Source organism: Sardina pilchardus, chromosome 17 (genome assembly GCF_963854185.1).
Source record: "Sardina pilchardus chromosome 17, fSarPil1.1, whole genome shotgun sequence".
Taxonomy (NCBI): domain Eukaryota; kingdom Metazoa; phylum Chordata; class Actinopteri; order Clupeiformes; family Clupeidae; genus Sardina; species Sardina pilchardus.
This window is the reverse complement of record NC_085010.1, coordinates 9,522,384-9,542,383: the sequence shown is the minus strand read 5'-3', so window position 1 is coordinate 9,542,383 and position 20,000 is coordinate 9,522,384. Positions and strand designations below refer to the sequence as shown.

The 20,000-nt window shown below is 46.0% G+C and overlaps 1 protein-coding gene across 4 annotated transcripts in view; it reads right to left on the bottom strand.

Annotated features, from left to right (window-relative positions):
• usp6nl (USP6 N-terminal like) overlaps positions 1-20,000 on the bottom strand; it is an 85,404-nt gene that overhangs the window by 21,786 nt on the left and 43,618 nt on the right. For 3 of the 4 annotated variants that reach the window (XM_062517738.1, XM_062517736.1, XM_062517737.1), the window contains 2 exons: positions 15,193-15,266; positions 4,515-4,597 (listed from right to left, as the gene is read on the bottom strand). In XM_062517738.1, coding sequence (XP_062373722.1) covers positions 4,515-4,597; positions 15,193-15,266 — 157 coding nt within the window. Of the gene's footprint in view, positions 1-4,514; positions 4,598-11,768; positions 11,834-15,192; positions 15,267-20,000 lie in introns of those variants that run through there. The other variant, XM_062517739.1, reaches the window with a different exon arrangement.

Sequence of the window (20,000 nt, the reverse complement as noted above, 5' to 3'; positions counted from 1 at the left end):
TAGTACAGCCAGTCTATGCAAAAGATCTCATGTAACTGTCATATTTTATTAAACAGAACCAAGTTCTCTGATGTATTCCCTGCCTTTCTGTGCTATATTTTATTCATTCATTTACTGTAGCTCATACAGTAAGCTTGTGTTTGTTTGTTTGTTTGTTTTCTTGCTTGCGTGTGTGTGTGTGTGTGTGTGTTTGTTTGTTCAGGAACTGTACCAATAGCATCAGTTACTTGCTGTATGTACATACTTGTGCATTGTGCTATGTTTTATTCATTCATCCTCTGCTGAAGTTAGTGTGTGTGTGTGTGTGTGTGTGTGTGTGTGTGTGTGTGTGTGTGTGTGTGTGTGTGTGTGTGTGTGTGTGTGTGTGTATGCATGCGTGAGTATGCCTGCAGAGGAAAGTTTGCTCTCCAACAGGAAGCTGACTCACTTAATAAACAAACAGCGGCATGCTGGGTATGAGCGGCCCTGACCTGACACAACTCCTCACATCACCAGGGAAATCTCACATCCCACTCACTCCTCCGCCATCTTGGCTCTGGCTCCGGGGCCCAGTTGCAGCTCAGGTGGCTGGCTGCGGGCCTTGGCCCTGGGAAACTGTGTGAGCCACGGGACCCGGAGCCAAATAAACAGGCGGCGCTGCATAGACCAGAGTGAGGAATGATCCGGGCGGGCAGGTTTATGATACCCACACACACACACACACACACACACACACACACACACACACACACAGGTTTATGACACCCCTGAGGTGTTGGGGTGACTAATGCTGATTGGGGTGCTGCGCTACAGATAATGACTATTGATGAAGATTGGTGCTCGTATATCTGGGAGATTTAGGACTATTCGCCTTTTGATGCAGACGTTAGCTATGCATCTATGAGAGAGAGGAAGAGAGAGAGAGAGAGAGGGGGAAGGTAGAGAGAGAGATAGAGAGAGAGAGAGGGAGAGAGAAACAAAGGAAGAAAGAAAGAAAGAGAGAGAGAAAGAGGAAGAGAGAGTTTGCTATATGCAGCTATGCAGCTTGAGAGAGAGAAGTAGAGAGAGAGAGAGACCACAAGAGAAAGAGAGGGAGAGGGAGAGGGAGAGGAAGAGAGAGAGAGTTTGCAATAGGATTAGGGTAGGTATCTGGATGATTGCAGAAGATTGGAAAGAAAATGGAAAAGACAGAAACGGAAGGATGAGAGGTAGAGAGGAGGAGAAGGCTTTACAATGGGATCAGGGAGGTGACACTGCAGTTCTAGAGAAGACATTATGCTGGGAATAAGGGTTACCCTCATGGGAACTGTGTGTGTGTGTGTGTGTGTGTGTGTGTGTGTGTGTGTGTGTGTGTGTGTGTGTGTTATGCAGATGTAGCAGAATGTGTTGAGTCATCTGCAATATGGAGTTGTTCTCACAGTCTTTGAGTAGTTTGTAACGACATGCGTTAAATAACGATGTGTTTGTTTATCTTAGGATGTCTGTGCGTCTGTTTGTGTGTTTCTTGTTTACTCGTCTCCATTATATTCGTCTCCTGGCAACAACTATTATTTAGACTTCAGGCTAATATCACTCCTAGAATTTCAATTTTAGATCGGAACATTCCGTCAGAACTCTCTTCTCTTTTTCTCTCTGATGTCCCATGTCTGATTAGATCACTTCCTGTGTCCAGTGTTGTGAAGTCATTTCCTGTGTCTCCTACTGATGTTGTACTCAGATAAAATATCTTACTGTCAGATTCTCTCTCTTTTTCCCCTCTCTCATACTCCCTTTCTCTCTCTCTCTCTCTCTCTCTCTTTTTCTCTCTCTCCCTCTCTCCCTTTTCCGGTGTCAGTCTCTCGGTTGTCCGGGTGACCACCTCGACCTCTGATCTTGACAGGAAGTTGGTAGCGTTTCCTGTCGATAGCCTCCCTTGGCTCGTTAACTGCCCTCTCATCCTCTCTCTCTCTCTCTCCCTCATCTCTCTCTCTGTCATCCCTCTCTCTCTCTCCACTCATTTCCTGTGCTGTCCTGCCGCCTACGCCAAATTAAAAATGCTAATTTATTTGGATTCATTCGTTTGTACTGCCAAAGCGGTCATTAAATCAATCAAAATGCACATCCAATACACACATAAAACACAACAAGCCTCTCTTCTCTCCCTCCCTCAGTTCTGCTGTCTTGTGTGTTCTACAGTACACATGTCAATGTTCCCAGTTCTGATGTCTTGTGTGTTCTAAACGTTTATGTTCTCAGTTCTGATGTCTTGTGTGTTCTATACGCTTATGTTCTCAGTTCTGATGTCTTGTGTGCACTACACATGTCTATAGCCCTTTTTCCATTAAAAAGTTAATTTGCTTAAATACGACTCGCATCAAAAGTTAGTGCAACACATGTGATGGAAAATGACTTATATCACTCTAACGTCGGTTTTGTTGTGAGAAGTTAATTTGCTCACCAGAAGTGGATTAAGGAGAGTTAAATCGATATAAATGTGACAAAAAAGGTTTGTAGCGATATAACTTACTGTGACGCCTGCTTAGAATGTCGGCGCTAAAATCTGAATTCTGTCTCGCTCATTCAAAGACGTTCACCTCACAATGGTGTACCATTCGCTACCTTTGATAAATTCGCTAGAAGTGTTCCATTCGCTACAACTGTTGATGGAAAACCATCTAGTGCAGTAGAGATATGCACATTAACAGGGCTCTGGATCATTTTGATTCGCAATAATTGTTCTTTTGAATGGAAAACCGTCTTGGCGCTTCATATGTCGCTAAAAGATAATTCGCTTTAAGAGTTGATTCACTTGAAAACCTGATGGAAAAAGGACTTATGTTCTCAGTTCTGCTGCCTTGTGTGTTCTACACGTTTATGTCCTCAGTTCTGCAATCTTGTGTGTTCTACACATGTCTATGTTCTCAGTTCTACTGCCTTGTGTGTTCTACACACGTTTATGTTCTCAGTTCTATTGTCTTGTGTGTTCTACACATGTCTATGTTCTCAGTTCTGTTGTCCTAACTGTGCCGTCTTGTGTGTTGAGATGAGCATGCAATGATGATGTAGAGAGATATACTGTATGTGCGTGTGTGTGTGTGTGTGTGTGTGTGTGTGTGTGATAATGATGATTATCATTAATGCTGATGTAGGGAGATAAGGTCACTGAGTGAGACCCCCCCCCCCCCCCACACACACACACACACACACACCAGCGCTATCGCAAGACATTTCACAACTTGTCCTTATGATAACTGAAAGGCTCACTCAATCTCACTCTTTTGGTCACACACTGTCAAACTCATTCAGACTCTCTCTCTCTTCAACATGCCCTCTTCCACCTTCTCTCTATCCATATGTCTCTCCCGCTCCCTCGCAACTCACTCACTCTCTCGGTTCACTCATCCTCATTCTAACTTTCTCAAATAGTTTTTTTTTTCTAAATCACAAGAAAAAAAACATCTGGTGTTTTCTGTGTATTATGTACATGAACAGTATAGCTTCATAAAGACTGTATGTACAGTATAGCGTCTCCCTCTTCATATATATGCGTGTCTCTTCTATGCTAACAGCTAGTCACTCAGCCCTCCAGCCTCTGCAACAATCCACCCAGCCCTCCTGCTCTCTCTTGCCCAGCCAAGAGCAGCCCTCTCTGGGCTCAGGCCCCTGCTCTCCCCCCTTGGCTCTGGAGCCCTGTGATTGTGGCTAACCACTCATTTCCCTCAGCTGCCAACCCACATGTGGCACCCTACAAACACACACTTGCTCATAAACACACCCAGTCACTCACTCACTCTCTCTCACACACACACAAACACACACACACAATACACTCTCTATCTCCTACACACACACACACACACACACACACATTACACTCTCTCTCTCCTACACACACACACACACACACACACAGTACACTCTCTCTCTCCTACACACACACACACAAAGCTGTCTTTCTTACACACACATTCCCTCACACACACACACATCTATGTATAGACTCTATGTCATTACAGTGTAGTTGAGGAACCATAGGGCTGCACTGCCAGGGTTTAAAGAGGATAGAAAGAGATAGAATCCATTTCATAGATGGATGGTTAGAAGATGAACAGAGAAAAAGACAACAGATAGAAACAGTAGATGGATAGGAGGCTAGGAATTGAACCCACACCTTTTCACGCCACTGCATGCTACCAGCATTTAACCAGTAAGCTACCATATCCTCCAGCGTAGGTTCCCCTTAGGAACCGGGTTCTGATAAATTGTTTCCCCTGTTTAATGGGAGCCTTTCTTGGACACCGATACCTACATACTTACTTACCGCTTTAGGTGGGTTCAAGCATTAGTGTGTGAATGTGTGTGTGTGTGTGTGTGTGTGTGTGTGTGTGTGTGTGTGTGTGTGTGTGTGTGTGTGTGTGTGTGTGTGTAATGAAACAATGGGTTCAAGCACAAGGCCCATGAGACTATAGAGATGAAGTGAAATTGAATTGAGCTGAATTGGAGGAATAGAACAGAACAGAATGTAACAGGGCATAATTGAACTGAGTGCAACTTACTGCAGGAAGCCAAAGCGGTCGATGACTTTGTACAGGTGGAAATTGGCATCCTCCCACGGTTCCACCGTCGCTCCCTCCTTTCCCTGAGAGAGAGAGAGAGAGAGAGAGAGAGAGGGAGAGGGAGGGAGAGAGAGAGAGAGAGGGAGAGAGAGAAAAAGAAAGAGAGAGAGAGAGGGAGGGAGGGAGAGAGAGAATTTAATATTCCTTTATTAAATCCTTGTCATACACCCCTAACACAGAGTTGCATCACTCCGTCATTATAACAGCCAGGCTACATGAGGTCGGTCGGCAACTGAAGCTGTAGCTGTGGTGAAGTGTGAAAATAGCTTCAGAAGACTGGTCTACTGGCACACTGGTCTAATTTATATAGTGCACTGCACACCACTATGGCGTCTGGTGTGTGAGTCCAGTTCCTTTGACTGTAGTGGAAGCTAATTATTGCAGCAGACTCTCAAGCTTCTGTTGCGTACCTGGTGTAGCCTGCCTGTGGCCCTCAATCATAAGGTGCACACACACACACACACACACACACACACACACACACACAGACACACACACACACACACACACACACACACACACACACACACACACACACACACACACACACACACACACACACACACACACACACACACACACTCACACTCACACACACACACACACACACACACACACACACACACACACACACACACACACACACACAAAGAGACCCATATTACCCTCAATCATAAGGTGTACTGTACATACAGTACTGCCACCAACTAAAAAAGACCCATAATACCCTCATCAGTGACCTCATATGAAAGAGAAAGAGAGATAGAGATATGAATAAAGATAGAGATTGAGAGATATAACAATATATATATAGAGAGAGATAGATGTAGATTGATAGAGTGGGGAGAGAGAGATATATTAGAATAGTTCCCATGACTGAATCTTTGGGGATGTGAAGATATTGCTGCACTGGCTCTGGTTTGAACTGGACAAACTCACTGCTGCAAGCTGGCTTCCTTAGCCTCCAATGAGATTGGGAACAGTGAATCCAATATGAGATGCCCATGATTGCACACACCTACACACACACACACACATACAAACACACACACACACACACACACACACACACACACACACACACACACACACACACACACACACACACACACACACACACACACACACACCTACACACATGATACACACACACACACACACACACACACACACACACACACACATGTGAATGGATGGAGTCATTACAGTTGTTCATTTGGCGACTTACAACTTACAATGTCCAAAGTGACTTAACAGCAATGAATCAGTACTAATGGGTCCAACAGAGGGGCAGCTGTAACACACAAACACACACACACACACACACACAGGTCTCTGTGGGATTGATGCCTCTCATTAGTAGCCTAGTGCATAGGACCACTGCATGCATACACACACACACACACACACACACACACACACACACACACACACAAGTAGCCTGGTGCAGTGGACCAGAGGGCGGCTGGACAGTACATGCAGTCAGATAGACAAATGCATGAACACACACAAGCACGCACGCACGCACACACACACACACACACACACACACACACACACACAGACACACACACACACACACACAGACACACATGCACACAGACACACGCATACAGACACACATGCACACAGACACACACTTACATACGCAAGCACGTGTGCACGCATGCACATACACACATGCATGCACAAACACATACACACATACACGCAGAAACAGCTGTGCATACACAAAGGCACACATACACACACAGATACACAAACACATTCCAATAGACAACCATGCATGTATACACTTTTACCGAGTGTTGTACACACACACACACACACACACACACACACACGTTATCTCAGAGAGAGCAATAATTCATGAGGAACAATAATTAATTCTGAGCCCAACTCTAATCTGGTGCTGAGGAGAGCTTCCCCTGAAGGCCACTGTAAGCGTGTGTGTGTGTGTGTGTGTGTGTGTGTGTGTTTGTATGTGTGTGTGTGTGTGTGTGTGTGTGTGTGTGTGTGTGTGTGTGTGTGTGTGTGTGTGTGTGTGTGTGTGTGTGTGTGTGTGTGTGTGTGTGTGTGTGTGTGTGTGCGTGCGTGTGTGTATGTCTGTTTTCATCTCCTTGCAAAACATGCCTTCCAAATCCTAATATGGACCAGGACCACAGAGAGAAGGTGAGAGAGAGAGAGAGAGAGAGAGAGAGAGAGAGAGAGAGAGAGAGAGAGAGAGAGAGAGAGAGAGAGAGAGAGAGAGAGAGGGTGGTGGTGTAGTGAAGGTATATGAAATGAAAAAAGATAAACTAAAATCTGAATATTAATATTCCTGCTGCAGGTTTAGATTAATACGTGTGTGTGTGTGTGTGTGTGTGTGTGTGTGTGTGTATGAGAGCGTGTGTGTGAGCGTGTCTAAAGGGAGAGAGATGGATGGATGGACACACACACTGTGTGCCCTTCGTCATGGAACGGTTCGTCTCGATCATCCAGGAAAAGGATAGAAGGTGTGAAATGGAGACAGACAACACCTGAGTCTCTCTCTCTCTCACTCTCTCTCTCTTACTCTCTCTCTCTTACTCTCTCTCTCTCACACACACACACACACACACACACACACACACACACACACACAAGTTCAGGGGAAGATGTGAGACAGAGAGCGCGAGAGAGAGAGAGAGAGAGGGAGAGAGAGCAAGAGAGAAAGACCAGGGACAACAGGAAAACCAGGAAACATCACCAGAGACAAGAAAGGAGACAAAGGAAAGCTCTAGTGAACACAACAGCAGAGTACAGGCAGGCAGGGAAATAAGCAAGTCCAAATGGATGGGACTCTCTCTCTCTCTGTGTGTGTGTGTGTGTGTGTGTGTGTGTGTGTGTTAGGGGTGTCACGATACCAAAAAATCAGTAGTCGGTGCCAATACCAGTAAAATTACACGATTCTCGATGCCAAATTCGATTCTATCGTTAAAAAAAAGGATTTTCTAAAATCCCATGTACTTAATGAATTTCTTTATTGAAATATTTGCAGAATACTGAAATATAATTTCTATAACATACAGAGCATAACAGAATACAGTATCCAATTGCGAGCATATCACATAGGCTTACACATAATTAATTAAATCACTTTTCTAATGGATTGTATAAAAACCAACAACTTGCATCACCTTTTTATCGCTCTGCTTTCATATAATGTGAATGATTTTTTTTTAACAAGATGTTAAGTCTTTATTTGAAACACACACACATTCTGTAACTATTTATACATTCTATATGAAATTTCTGATCTTCATTAGCAGCAAACTTTATGCAGATTATAGCCTACTATTCATATTACAACTCAACCTCTTAAATTCAGCTGTCTGGTTGAAGCCTCAACATTTTGTAAACAAAGCTGATCATACTCTACTGATTGGACTGTTCAGTTTCCCCACATGTGTTTAAGTTTCAAGGTAAGCTACTTTTTCTCCTTGGGACAGAACCTTTAAGTCTTGGAGTTGAAAAACATTGGTATTGAGATGGTCAGTCAACTTGAATGCAAGAGTTTTAACGTCTGCAGCATAGACTAGCTAATGATGCTAACCGGATTTTAAACAGCAATTTAGCTAGTCGTCTTCTGTGCGTCATTGCGTTCACGATTGTGAATGTTTTATTTGGATTAAATGTGCATGTCGTGGGCGGGTTGAGCACGCACGAGAGCGGGCCAAGGAGAACAAGTTTACTTTTACTTTACTTTTACTGTTTGGTAAAGTTGCACGTATAGTCTACAAAAGTTGTGGAAGAACTATATGCTTCCACCCGGGCAGCGTCAGGTGCATCAGTACGACCACGCTTCCAGGAATGATCTGGTTGCTTTTCATGGAGACAGACGCTGTGTGCACGGAGGGGAGAGGCTGTGTGTGTGTGTGTATATGGGTGTGCATGAGAGACAGACGCGTGAGTGACAGAGAGGGAGAGCAGGGAAAGGAAATTCAGCTTAACGAATGTTGCGTGTTTTTCAATACCGTTAAAAAATAGATAAGTAAATTAAAAAAAAGTAACGAAACACAATATGTGGCGGCCGGTGCTGAATCTGTGGCGCATGGCCACAAATTAGTCGATAAGGGAAACACTGTATTGCCCCCATCAGTTCCGGAAGAGTCGCAGCACCGATGCTTATGCTGGCGTCGGTGCTTACGGTGCTTCAAAAAAATAGGCATCGCCGGTGTTTTTTCATTTCAGAATCGAGAGGTATCGCTAGTATCGGTTCTCGTGACATCCCTAGTGTGTGTGCGTGTGTCAGTGTCTCTCTGTCTATCTGTCTGTCTGTCTGTCTGTCTGTCTGTGTCTGTTGGGGTGTTAATCGCACTTGAGCTCTAAAACGCGCCTTTTACTGAGGTCCAGCGCTACTGTGTGTACAGCTGGCATAGCAATATGCAGCTCCAACTTATGCCCACACACACACACACACACACACACACACACACACACACACACACACAGACCTCTCCTCTGCTCAGCTCAGAACCACTGGCTCTGGCCAAGTCTTACCCACAGGCATACATAAATACATCACCGAGCGGCAGGCATCTGGAGGGAATAAGAACACGCACACACACGCACACTCACACACTCAGACACACGCACACTAACGCACACTAACACACACACACACACGCACTAACGCACAGACACACACACAAACACAGACACACACACAGACACAGACACAGAGACACAGAGACACAGAGACACAGAGACACAGAGACAGACACACACAGACACACACACATACACAGCTCAACTAAATTGCATATACTTTGCATATAGAAGCACACAGCATCTATAGTGTGCAGCAGATCAGCAGTTTGCAGGGTATTGAATAGGTGTGTAGGTGTGTGTGTGTGTGTGTGTGTGTGTGTGTGTGTGTGTGTGTGTGTGTGTGTGTGTGTGTGTGTGTGTGTGTGTGTGAGTGTATAGGAGCAGGGAAGCATGTACACATAGTCACATGAACTTGTGTGTGTATGAAGGTGTGTGTTTTGAGGATGATCCTGTCTGTAAGAGAATGTGCACACATCTGTTCTCTCTCTCTCTCTCTCTGTAATCCATCTCTTTGCAAGGTATGAACAAGGGATGAAAGAGGCCATCCAGGAGAGGAGTGCTGATGGACAGATTTGGGAATAAAGGAATAGAATGACAGAGAGTGGCCAAACATTCTGAGATAACCACATGACTATCCACAGATGTGTGTGTGTGTGTGTGTGTGTGTGTGTGTGTGTGTGTGTGTGTGTGATGTGTCTGTGTTGGGGAGAGACAGTATACTGTAAGTACGGTGTGTGTTTGTGTGTGTCTGTGTGTGTGTGTGTGTGTGTGTGTGTGTGTGTGTGTGTGTGTGTGTCTAAAAATGAAACAGCCTCAATTTGGGTATATGGATAAATATATACTGTGGCTGAACTTCATATCCCACAGCTGTCCTCTGTGGCATTTGACATTATGGACTGAAAATCCTTTAGTATCATCACTGCTCATGTGTGTGTGTGTGTGTGTGTGTGTGTGTTTACAGTATGTGTGTGTGTATGCATGTGTGTCAATCACTCGTGTGCATGACTAAAACCACTGGCTTTTGAGTCACAAGGTTTCCAAAGGCTGATTACTTCTGCCTGAAAGCACACTCAAAGCCACGGCATTATCATATCAAAGCTACAATAGCGCGGAGGTTAAAGGTCAAAGGTCATGTATGCAGCTCATGACCCCACACTTCCAGGCACTCCTGGTTGACGTTCAGGAATCAGCAAGCCATTTAGTAAGATCCGTGTGAGACAGCGAGGCATGTTTAAAATCCCAAAAACATGTTTTAATAACCCCAAGAGTCTGTGCAAGGGAACGGGAGTGTCTCCAAATGCTCGATTTAAAGAAGTTCTTAGCCTCAAAAAACATGTTTTAATAACCTTGCTCAGTGTGTGTGTGTGTGTCTGTGTGTATGTGTGTGTGTGTGTGTGTGTGTGTGTGTGTGAGAGGGAGTGTTTGAAAATGCTCTATTTATAGACGTTTTTCACATTCCGGGCGTTCAGTGCACATGGACTGTCCATCCTCTCCCCCTCTGGAGACTGAAGGAAAACATGCAGCTCTCTCTCACACAAACAGATGAGTGGAGAGAGAGAGAGAGAGAAAGAGAGAGGGAGAGAGAGAGAGAGAGAGAGAGAGAGAGAGAGAGAGAGAGAGAGAGAGAGAGAGAGAGAGAGAGAAAGGGGAGAGAGAGAGACAGGGGAGAGAGGGATGAGAAGAGAGAGATGGAGTGATAGATACATTACATAATAGAAGGAAGGATAGAAAAGTGAATGGACAGACAGAATGGCAGTGGGCTTGCTGTGATGGAGAGAGAGAGAGAGAGAGGGATGACATTTGGACGTTCTCTGGGAAATAGACACACACACACACACACACACACACACACACACACACACACACACACACACACACACACACACACACACACACACACACTTGCCCTCTCTCCGAGTCAGGATCACACAAGGGGGTCATGTATTAATGATGAGGGAGTTTTATCAAGACTCCCTGTTGCTCTGCAATCAGTCACTGACGAGCTGCCCTACTCTGACCTCCTCCTCTCCTCCTTTACTCTTTCACCACTCCTCCTCTCCTTTTTCTCTCCTCTCCGTTTTCTTCCCCTCCGGTCATATCCATTCCTCTTCTTTCTGTTCTTTCTCCTCTCCTCCCTTCATCCCTCCACTCCTTCTTATGTTCCATCTCCTCATCCCTCCTTTCTCTTCTCTTCTTCACCTCCCTCATGTGCTCTCCATCTCTCTCTCTCTCTCTCTCCATCTCTCTCTCTCTCACACACTAGCACGCACATTCACACGCACACACACACACACACACACACACACACACACACACACACACACACACACACACACACACACACACACACACACACACACACACACACACACACGTTACAAGATGTAATTAAGAGGAAGTATTATAGTCATTATAGCATATGAGCTGACAGACTGCCTTTTTTGTTTGTTTTCTTAGAGTGTGGGTGGATGGGGTTGGGAGGGGAACATGGTTTGTTTTTACTCTTACGGAAACGTAAAATGTCAGATTCCATTTTTCCATCTCTACTCAAAGCATCCCGCTCTTCTCTCCTCTCAACGACCCCAATAACCCCTCTCCGGCTGGTCATGTCTGGGAAATTACCTTGTCATATTTGGCCACGATCTCCACCCGCTCCTGTTCCAGCTTCGCCGCAGCATCCTGCTCTGTGTCAGAAGCTTTTATTCTCTTTCTAACTGGAATACAAGTGTCCATGTAACCATGGCTACTGTTTAATAATGGCAGAGAGGCAGAGGGATTGCAGACTGTAACTGGAAAAAGTTCATCTGAACTTTTTAAACTCATCAGTCCTTTCCTCTGCTTTCTTATCTTTAGGTCAAAAAGCCATAGATAGATCCATAGATAAATCGACGGATAGATAGATAGATCAATAGATTGATCGATCTTCTTCTCCTCTTTGTTCTGATAACAGTATACTGTATGCTCATTTACTCTGACTAATGTTATGTAACCAGTGACAATAACATAAGTGAGAGACGGGTCCATTTTGACCAATGAGACAGCAGGACAGGGGACGTGTCCATTTTGACCAATGAGACAGCAGGACAGGGGACGTGTTTATTTTGACCAATGAAACAGCAGGACAGGGGTCCAAGGCATTAAGGAAATGGGCTCCCGCCCAAGGGGATTATGGGAGAGAAGACATCATCATTCTGGAATAAAGAAGTGTGATGATGACACATCAGTGGGCTGATGGGTGTGGCGCAAAGGTGAACAAGTAGGAAGTACAGTGATGTCACACACAGACAACAACTGCCTCTCTGTTACACCTCACCACACAGACAGACACACACACACACACACACAGACACACACACACAGACCCCATCCATTCATACTGATATTCACAGTTGCTTATTATCAAGGCACTTTGGATACACTAATTGCCATGGGCTTATTTTCTCCATTCAAACATTCAAACTAAAAAATGTGTGTGTGCATGTGTGTGTGGGGTATGACATGTCTATGTCAGAAAGAGCATGGGGTGAGACTTAGAATTAGAGCATCCCTCTCTCTGTCTATCTCTGTGTGTGTGTGTGTGTGTGTGTAATTGCGCCACTGTCTTCAATGGGTCTGACATCATAATGTAATTATCCAGAGTGTCAGATAGACGGCCCCCACACTCTCTCTCTAATGAGCTGTGCTGAATAGACTGAATCACACACACACACACACACACACACACACACACACACACAAACACACACAAACACACACACACAAACACACACACACAAACACACACACACAAAGACACACACACACACACACACACACAGAGAGAGAGAGAGAGAGAGAGAGAGAGAGAGAGAGAGAGAGAGAGAGAGAGAGAGACACACACACACACACACACACACACACACACACACACAGACGCACAGACACACAGACACACAGACACACAGACACACAAAAGACGTGTGCCCTTGACAGAGGAGGAGGCTGGCCAATTCACTGGACAATTACAGTGGACAGGAAATAAAAACAACAGCCATGACCACAGCCTGTTAAATCCAGACTGAAAAGCCAAGCAAGAGCTGCCTGCGCTGAGGCCAGTGAGCTCATCTGGTTGGGTCCAGCTGGGTCCACTCTCAGAGGCCATCGTCTCTCCATCCACAGTCATGGCCACTGGAACTGAGCTAGCCCAAATCTGTCAGTTACTATTTACACATCCATTCAGCAGCGGCACTGTGGGCTCATGGACTGCCCTCTACCCACTACCCAGTGCCTACTACAGTACCTACAGCCCTCTACCCACTACCCAGTGCCTACTACAGTACCTACAGCCCTCTACCCACTACCCAGTGCCTACTACAGTACCTACAGCCCTCTACCCACTACCCAGTGCCTACTACAGTACCTACAGCCCTCTACCCACTACCCAATGCCTACTACCTACAGCCCTCTACCCACTACCCAATGCCTACTACCTACAGCCCTCTACCCACTACCCAGTGCCTACTACAGTACCTACAGCCCTCTACCCACTACCCAATGCCTACTACCTACAGCCCTCTACCCACTACCCAGTGCCTACTACCTACAGCCCTCTACCCACTACCCAGTGCCTACTACCTACAGCCCTCTACCCACTACCCACTGCCCACTACCCACTGCCCTCTGCCCTCTACCCACTACCCAGTGCCCACTACCTACTACCCACTACCCAGTGCCTACTACCTACAGCCCTCTACCCACTACCCAGTGCCTACTACCTACAGCCCTCTACCCACTACCCAGTGCCCACTACCTACTACCCACTACCCAGTGCCTACTACCTACAGCCCTCTACCCACTACCCAGTGCCCACTACCCACTGCCCTCTGCCCTCTACCCACTACCCAGTGCCCACTACCTACTACCCACTATCCAGTGCCTACTACCTACAGCCCTCTACCCACTATCCAGTGCCCACTACCCACTGCCCTCTACCCTCTACCCACTACCCAGTGCCCACTACTCACTGCCCTCTACCTACTACCCATTACCCACTACCCAGTGCCCACTACCTACTGCCCACTACCTACTGCCCACTACTCACTGCCCTCTACCTACTGCCCACCACCCACTACACATCACCCACTACTCACTGTCCACTGCCCACTACACACCACCCACTACACACTGCCCACTACTGTCCATTGCTGTGCAATATCTTTTTGCACTGATGATGGTCTGAATGGGACCAAAAACGTTTTGCACTTTTCACGTCTTATCGGAAAGAGAAAGAGAGAAGGAGAGAGAGAGAGAGTGAAAGAGAGAAGGTGTGTGTACAGCTTTACATAGACACACACACACACACACACACACACAACACACACACACACACACACACACACACACACACACACTTATCACTGGTTGGATTAAACTTTGCATTGGCAACATTGGTGTTGGAGTTGTCCTTTGACTGATACACTATTGGAACTAGCACACCCACCAGGCCTGGAGTTGCTGGTGCAATACCCTGCCCATTGCCGTGCAGTACAAATACTAGAGGTGTAATACTGACAGGCTTGATATTGTCAATTGTGGCTATATCGCATGTTGGTCTGTCTCAAGTTATCTGGGTTCCATTGGTCAAGTCTGAGCCCTTACCTTTTATCTGCCTTCGGTTGGTCATGTCTGGGCGCTCACCTTGTCATGTCTGGTCACATTTTTTATCCGGGTTCAGCTGGGTATGTCTAGATGATTATCTTGTCATAATCGGCCACAATATTTAACCTGTGTTCGGTTGGTCATGTCTGGGTGCTTCCCTTGTCATATGAGCAGAATTTTTTTTTAATCTGGCTTAGACTGGGCATGTCTGGGTCATTACCTCGTCATATCTGACCACCACAATGTTTTTATCTGGCTCCAACTTCTCATGCCTGGGAAATTACCTTGTCATATCTGACCACCACAATGCTTTTATCTGGGTTTGGCTGGTCATGTCTGGGAAATTACCTTGTCACCATTGGCCCACAGTGTTTGATCTGGGTTCGGCTGGTCATGTCTGGGAAATTACCTTGTCATATTTGGCCACGATCTCCGCCCGCTCCTGTTCCAGCTTCGCTGCAGCATCCTGCTCTGTGTCAGAAGCTGGAGAGGGGGACACAGGGGGGATAAAGAAAGAGAGGAGAGAGAGAGGGAGGGGGTAAAAGAAAGAGAGAGCGAGAGAGAGGGAGGGGGGAGTAGGGGTAGGAAGTAGAGAGAGAAGGACACAATATTGTTACTCTCTATAGAATGCTGTAAGCCACAAATCACTCAAATCCCCACACTAGTTGTGAAATGGATTTTGGTCTGTGTACTGTATGTGTGTGTGTGTGTGTGTGTGTGTGTGTGTGTGTGTGTGTGTGTGTGTGTGTGTGTGTGTGTGTGTGTGTGAGTTCTTTTTTATATCAGTGTGTGTGACAGAGAGAGAGAGAAAGAGAGAGTAAGAGAGAGAGAGAGAGAGAGAGAGAGAGAGAGAGAGAGAGAGAGAGAGAGAGAGAGAGAGAGTGCTGTGTGTGGTGTTAGCTGGTGTTTATCAAGGACATCGCATTGGATGTGTGTACAGCAAAAGTGAAAAGCTTTACAGCGTTAGACAGGGCTGTCTCTCTGAAGTAGATAACAAGTGGCACAAACACACACACATACACACACACACACACACGCAAGCAAGCACTGTGTTTCGAAATAGTGTTTAACAACATACTGACTGTCAGGCTTGAGCAGAATATTGTGAAACATAGAAACAGCCCAGACGTAGCAATCATAGCATATAGAACATACACAAACACACACACAGCTACAAGCTCTCACCGCTGTGGTAGTGAGACTGAGGTGACAACTAATGATAGAGCATAAACAGACACACACACACACACACAGACACACACACACACACACACATACACACACACACACACACACAGACACTCTATCTCTCTTGCTCTCTCACTCACAGACACACACAGCTGCAGGGTCTTGTTACTATGGTAGTGAAATTAAGGTAGGAATGATAGAACACACACACACACACACACACACACACACACACACACACACACAGCCTGTGGGCTCTTGACTCTGTGACCCCGTGTGCTGGAGTTGAGGGCTCTGTGGTGGTAGAGCAGCGTGTTTACACCCCTGCAGTCCAGCAGCCATAATCTCATTGGGAACCCAGAGCAGTGACTCATCCTGCTCTGCCCCCTACCACTCACACACACACACGCACACACACACGCACACACGCACACGCACGCACACACAAACACACGCACACACGCACACACACATTTAGAATTGTACCCACTGTGTGCACGCACGCACACAGTATATACAGTACAGTCTCACACACAGACAATCATGCCCACATAAAAATTCCCACACACTTGAATGTATACGGTACAGACGCGCACGCACGCACGCACGCACGCACGCACGCACGCACGCACGCACGCACGCACGCACGCACGCACACAGCTGCTTTATTACATTTATCTGACCGTGGCCCCCAGACAAAGTGTTTCCCAACAGACCACAATAAACCACTAATGGAACCTCATTAACTCAGCCTAGTCCAATATTATAGATTGTGTGTGTGTGTGTGTGTGTGTGTGTGTGTGTGTTGGGCAGTAGCATTAATACACAGTGACCATTGCAGCTCTCCAGAGAAGCTGCTGTTAAGAGGCTCGAGGCTCAACGGATGAAAAAAAAGACAGATACTGAATTATTGCCAGGATAAGCAGTGGGGTTTCAGACAGTCCTTTGATGTACCTGGGAAACACACACACACACACACACACACACACACACACACACTCCTGCAGTGAGACAAGCCAGATCCACAGATCCAGAAGGTGCTGCTGCTTAATGAAGTCCATCAGTTCTACTGGACATCAGAGGACATTGGAGGAGATGAGGAGAGAGAGAGAGAGGGATGGAGGGAGGGAGAGAGAGAGGGATGGAGAGAAAGAGTGAGGGAGAAGAAGGGGAGGGAGTTGCATTCTTTCATTCTCTCTACATTTTTGTGTGTATGTGTGTGTGTGTGTGTGTGTGTGTGTGTGTGTACTGGCAGTGTATTAAAATCTGACTGAGTATGTGAGTGTGTGTTTCTAGGGTTATACAACGACACCTCTACTCCAGCCAACCAATGGCATCACAAGACCGCAACCCATCAACCAATAGAGTGCAGCGCTCTCACTCGCTTACCCTCCATCTTCACCCCCCCCCCCTCTCTCTCTTCTCCCTATCCCTTCTTTCTCTGACCATTGAGCTCCCATTTCCCTCTGTTTGACACTCATCCTTCCTTTATCAAAGCCTCTCTCCCCCTCTCACTCCCTCTGTCTCTCTCACTCCTTTCTGCTCTCTGTTTCTTTCGCTCTCTTTTTCAATCTCCCTTCTTTCCCTTCTCATGTCTAATTGCCCCCTCCATCTCTCTCTCTTCTTTCTTCCCTTTCCTTCTCTCCATCTCTCTCTCTCTTTGTCCTCTTCTCTAGCATCCCTCTTCTACTGTATCTGCACCAACCTCTATCACTCCTTTTATTTCTACCATTCATCCTCTCCTTCCCTTTGCTCTCTGCTTAAAGTACCAAACACAGAGTAGGTATTAGCAACGTTAGCCACTGCGTGTCCATTTAATGCATATAGAGGCTAACTACCTAAAACCCACCACAACATCACGTCAGCATACTGGGTGCCCATTTAGCGTCTATACGAACTAGCCACCTAAACCTACCACAACAAAAACATCACATTAGCTTATTGGGTGCCCAGTTAGCGTTAGGACAACTACCTAAACCCACCACCACCACAACAACAAAATCATGTGGCTATGAAGCGCCTATGGCTAACTGCTCAAACCCAACATCACGTTAGCCTATTGGGTGGCTATTAAGCGCCTATAGAGGCTAACTGCTCAAACCCAACATCACGTTAGCCTACTGGGTGGCTATTAAGCGCCTATAGAGGCTAACTGCTCAATCCCAACATCACGTTAGCCTACTGGGTGGCTATTAAGCACCTATAGAGGCTAACTGCTCAAACCCAACATCACGTTAGCCTACTGGGTGGCTATTAAGCACCTATAGAGGCTAACTGCTCAATCCCAACATCACGTTAGCCTACTGGGTGGCTATTTAGCGGCTATGGAGGATAACTACTCATACCAATCACAACAACATCACGTTGGCCTACATACTGGGTGGCCATTTAGTGCACGGGGTAGGAACCCCATTAATCCAAAAGCAACAAAAAGGGCAATGCTCCACCCCACCCCCACCACCACCACAACAAGTATTGCAATCCAGGCACCCAGGCATTCAGGGCACGTGTAGGCAATGCCAGAGTCTCCAGTCTCCTCGTGCTAAGGAAGTGTAGCATTAAAATTATTTTTAATCTGTAAAGTAAAATCTGTAAAATTAGTTTTAAACAGACCAACATTGTGCTGTTTTCACTTTACAGTAATTTCCTGTGTATTAGCCACATCGTGTATAAGCCGCAGTAAAGTGTTTTATGCAAGTTAAAAGAAACAAAACCATATAAAAACCATATTAACTGCCCCCGTGTATTAACCACTTAGCTGAAGAAATTTTGCGAAACCAATATATAAGCCACAGCTAATAGTTGCGAAATTACGGTATACACTTCCCATCCATGCAAAACTCCCCCTTTCCCTCTCTCTTTTATGTCCACATTCCTTCTCTCTTTATCTCTCTCCCTCTTCTCTCTCTCTCTCTCTCTTATACCTCACCATTCCTCTTCCTTTCTCCCTCTCTAATTACCCCCCCTTTTTCAGCCTCCCTTTTCTCTTCTCTTCTACTCTCTTCATCCTTCTCTCCCAGTTCATCTCTCCATCTCTCTCCCCATCTCTCTATCTCTCTCTCTCTCTCTGCAGGAAGTTCTTGACTCTCTACATCCTTCCTCTCCCTCGGCTGCCGGAGTTCTGAAAAGCCCCCAGCATGCAGCCTGGGTCAGGGGAGGCCATCCGGAATTTTACCCACCGCACGGGCAAGCACACACACACACACACACACACACACAGAGGCAAACACATTCACACACAGGCAAACACATTCACACACACATAGGAAAACACACACACACACACACACACACACACACACAAACACACACACACACACACACACAGAGGGAGACAAATGACCCCTTATTGAAGAAAGTGGAATTTTTATGGCAGGATGGTATGGGTGTGTGTACACGATGGACCACCACCATATGCTGCCAAAAGTGTAGAGAAATACACTCACACACACACACACACAACCCCCCTTTTGCAAATTCCCGTTTCCATGGCGAAGGGGAACTAAGAACATTCCCGTACTAAACCACAAACATGTACATGAACACACACACACACACACACACACACACATTAGTATTCACCCAGCATTATGGTCTCGAGTAAGGCTATTAGAGGCATTCATGCTCTGAGAATCAACAGTTTGTGTGTGTGTCCTTGTGAGTAAGTGTGTGTGTGTGTGTGTGTGTTAGCTTGTCGATGTGTACATGTGTGTATGAGTGTGAGCTAAATAGCTTAGAAGCCCACTGTGGTGGAGCCTAACAGTCCCTGAAGATGAAGATGCTTCGGGTCCTTCAATGGACAGACACACACACACACACACACACACACACACACACACACACACACACACACACACACTACATACAAAAAGACACAAACATAATAAACATCACAGATACACACAAACTCCAGAATGCTGATTGGCTCATGGTCTCAGGAAGAGTTCTGTGAATCTTCGGATGGAACTTTTAGCAGAATCAGTGTTGACACCAAAACATGGCTGACCATCAACAGTACACACACACACA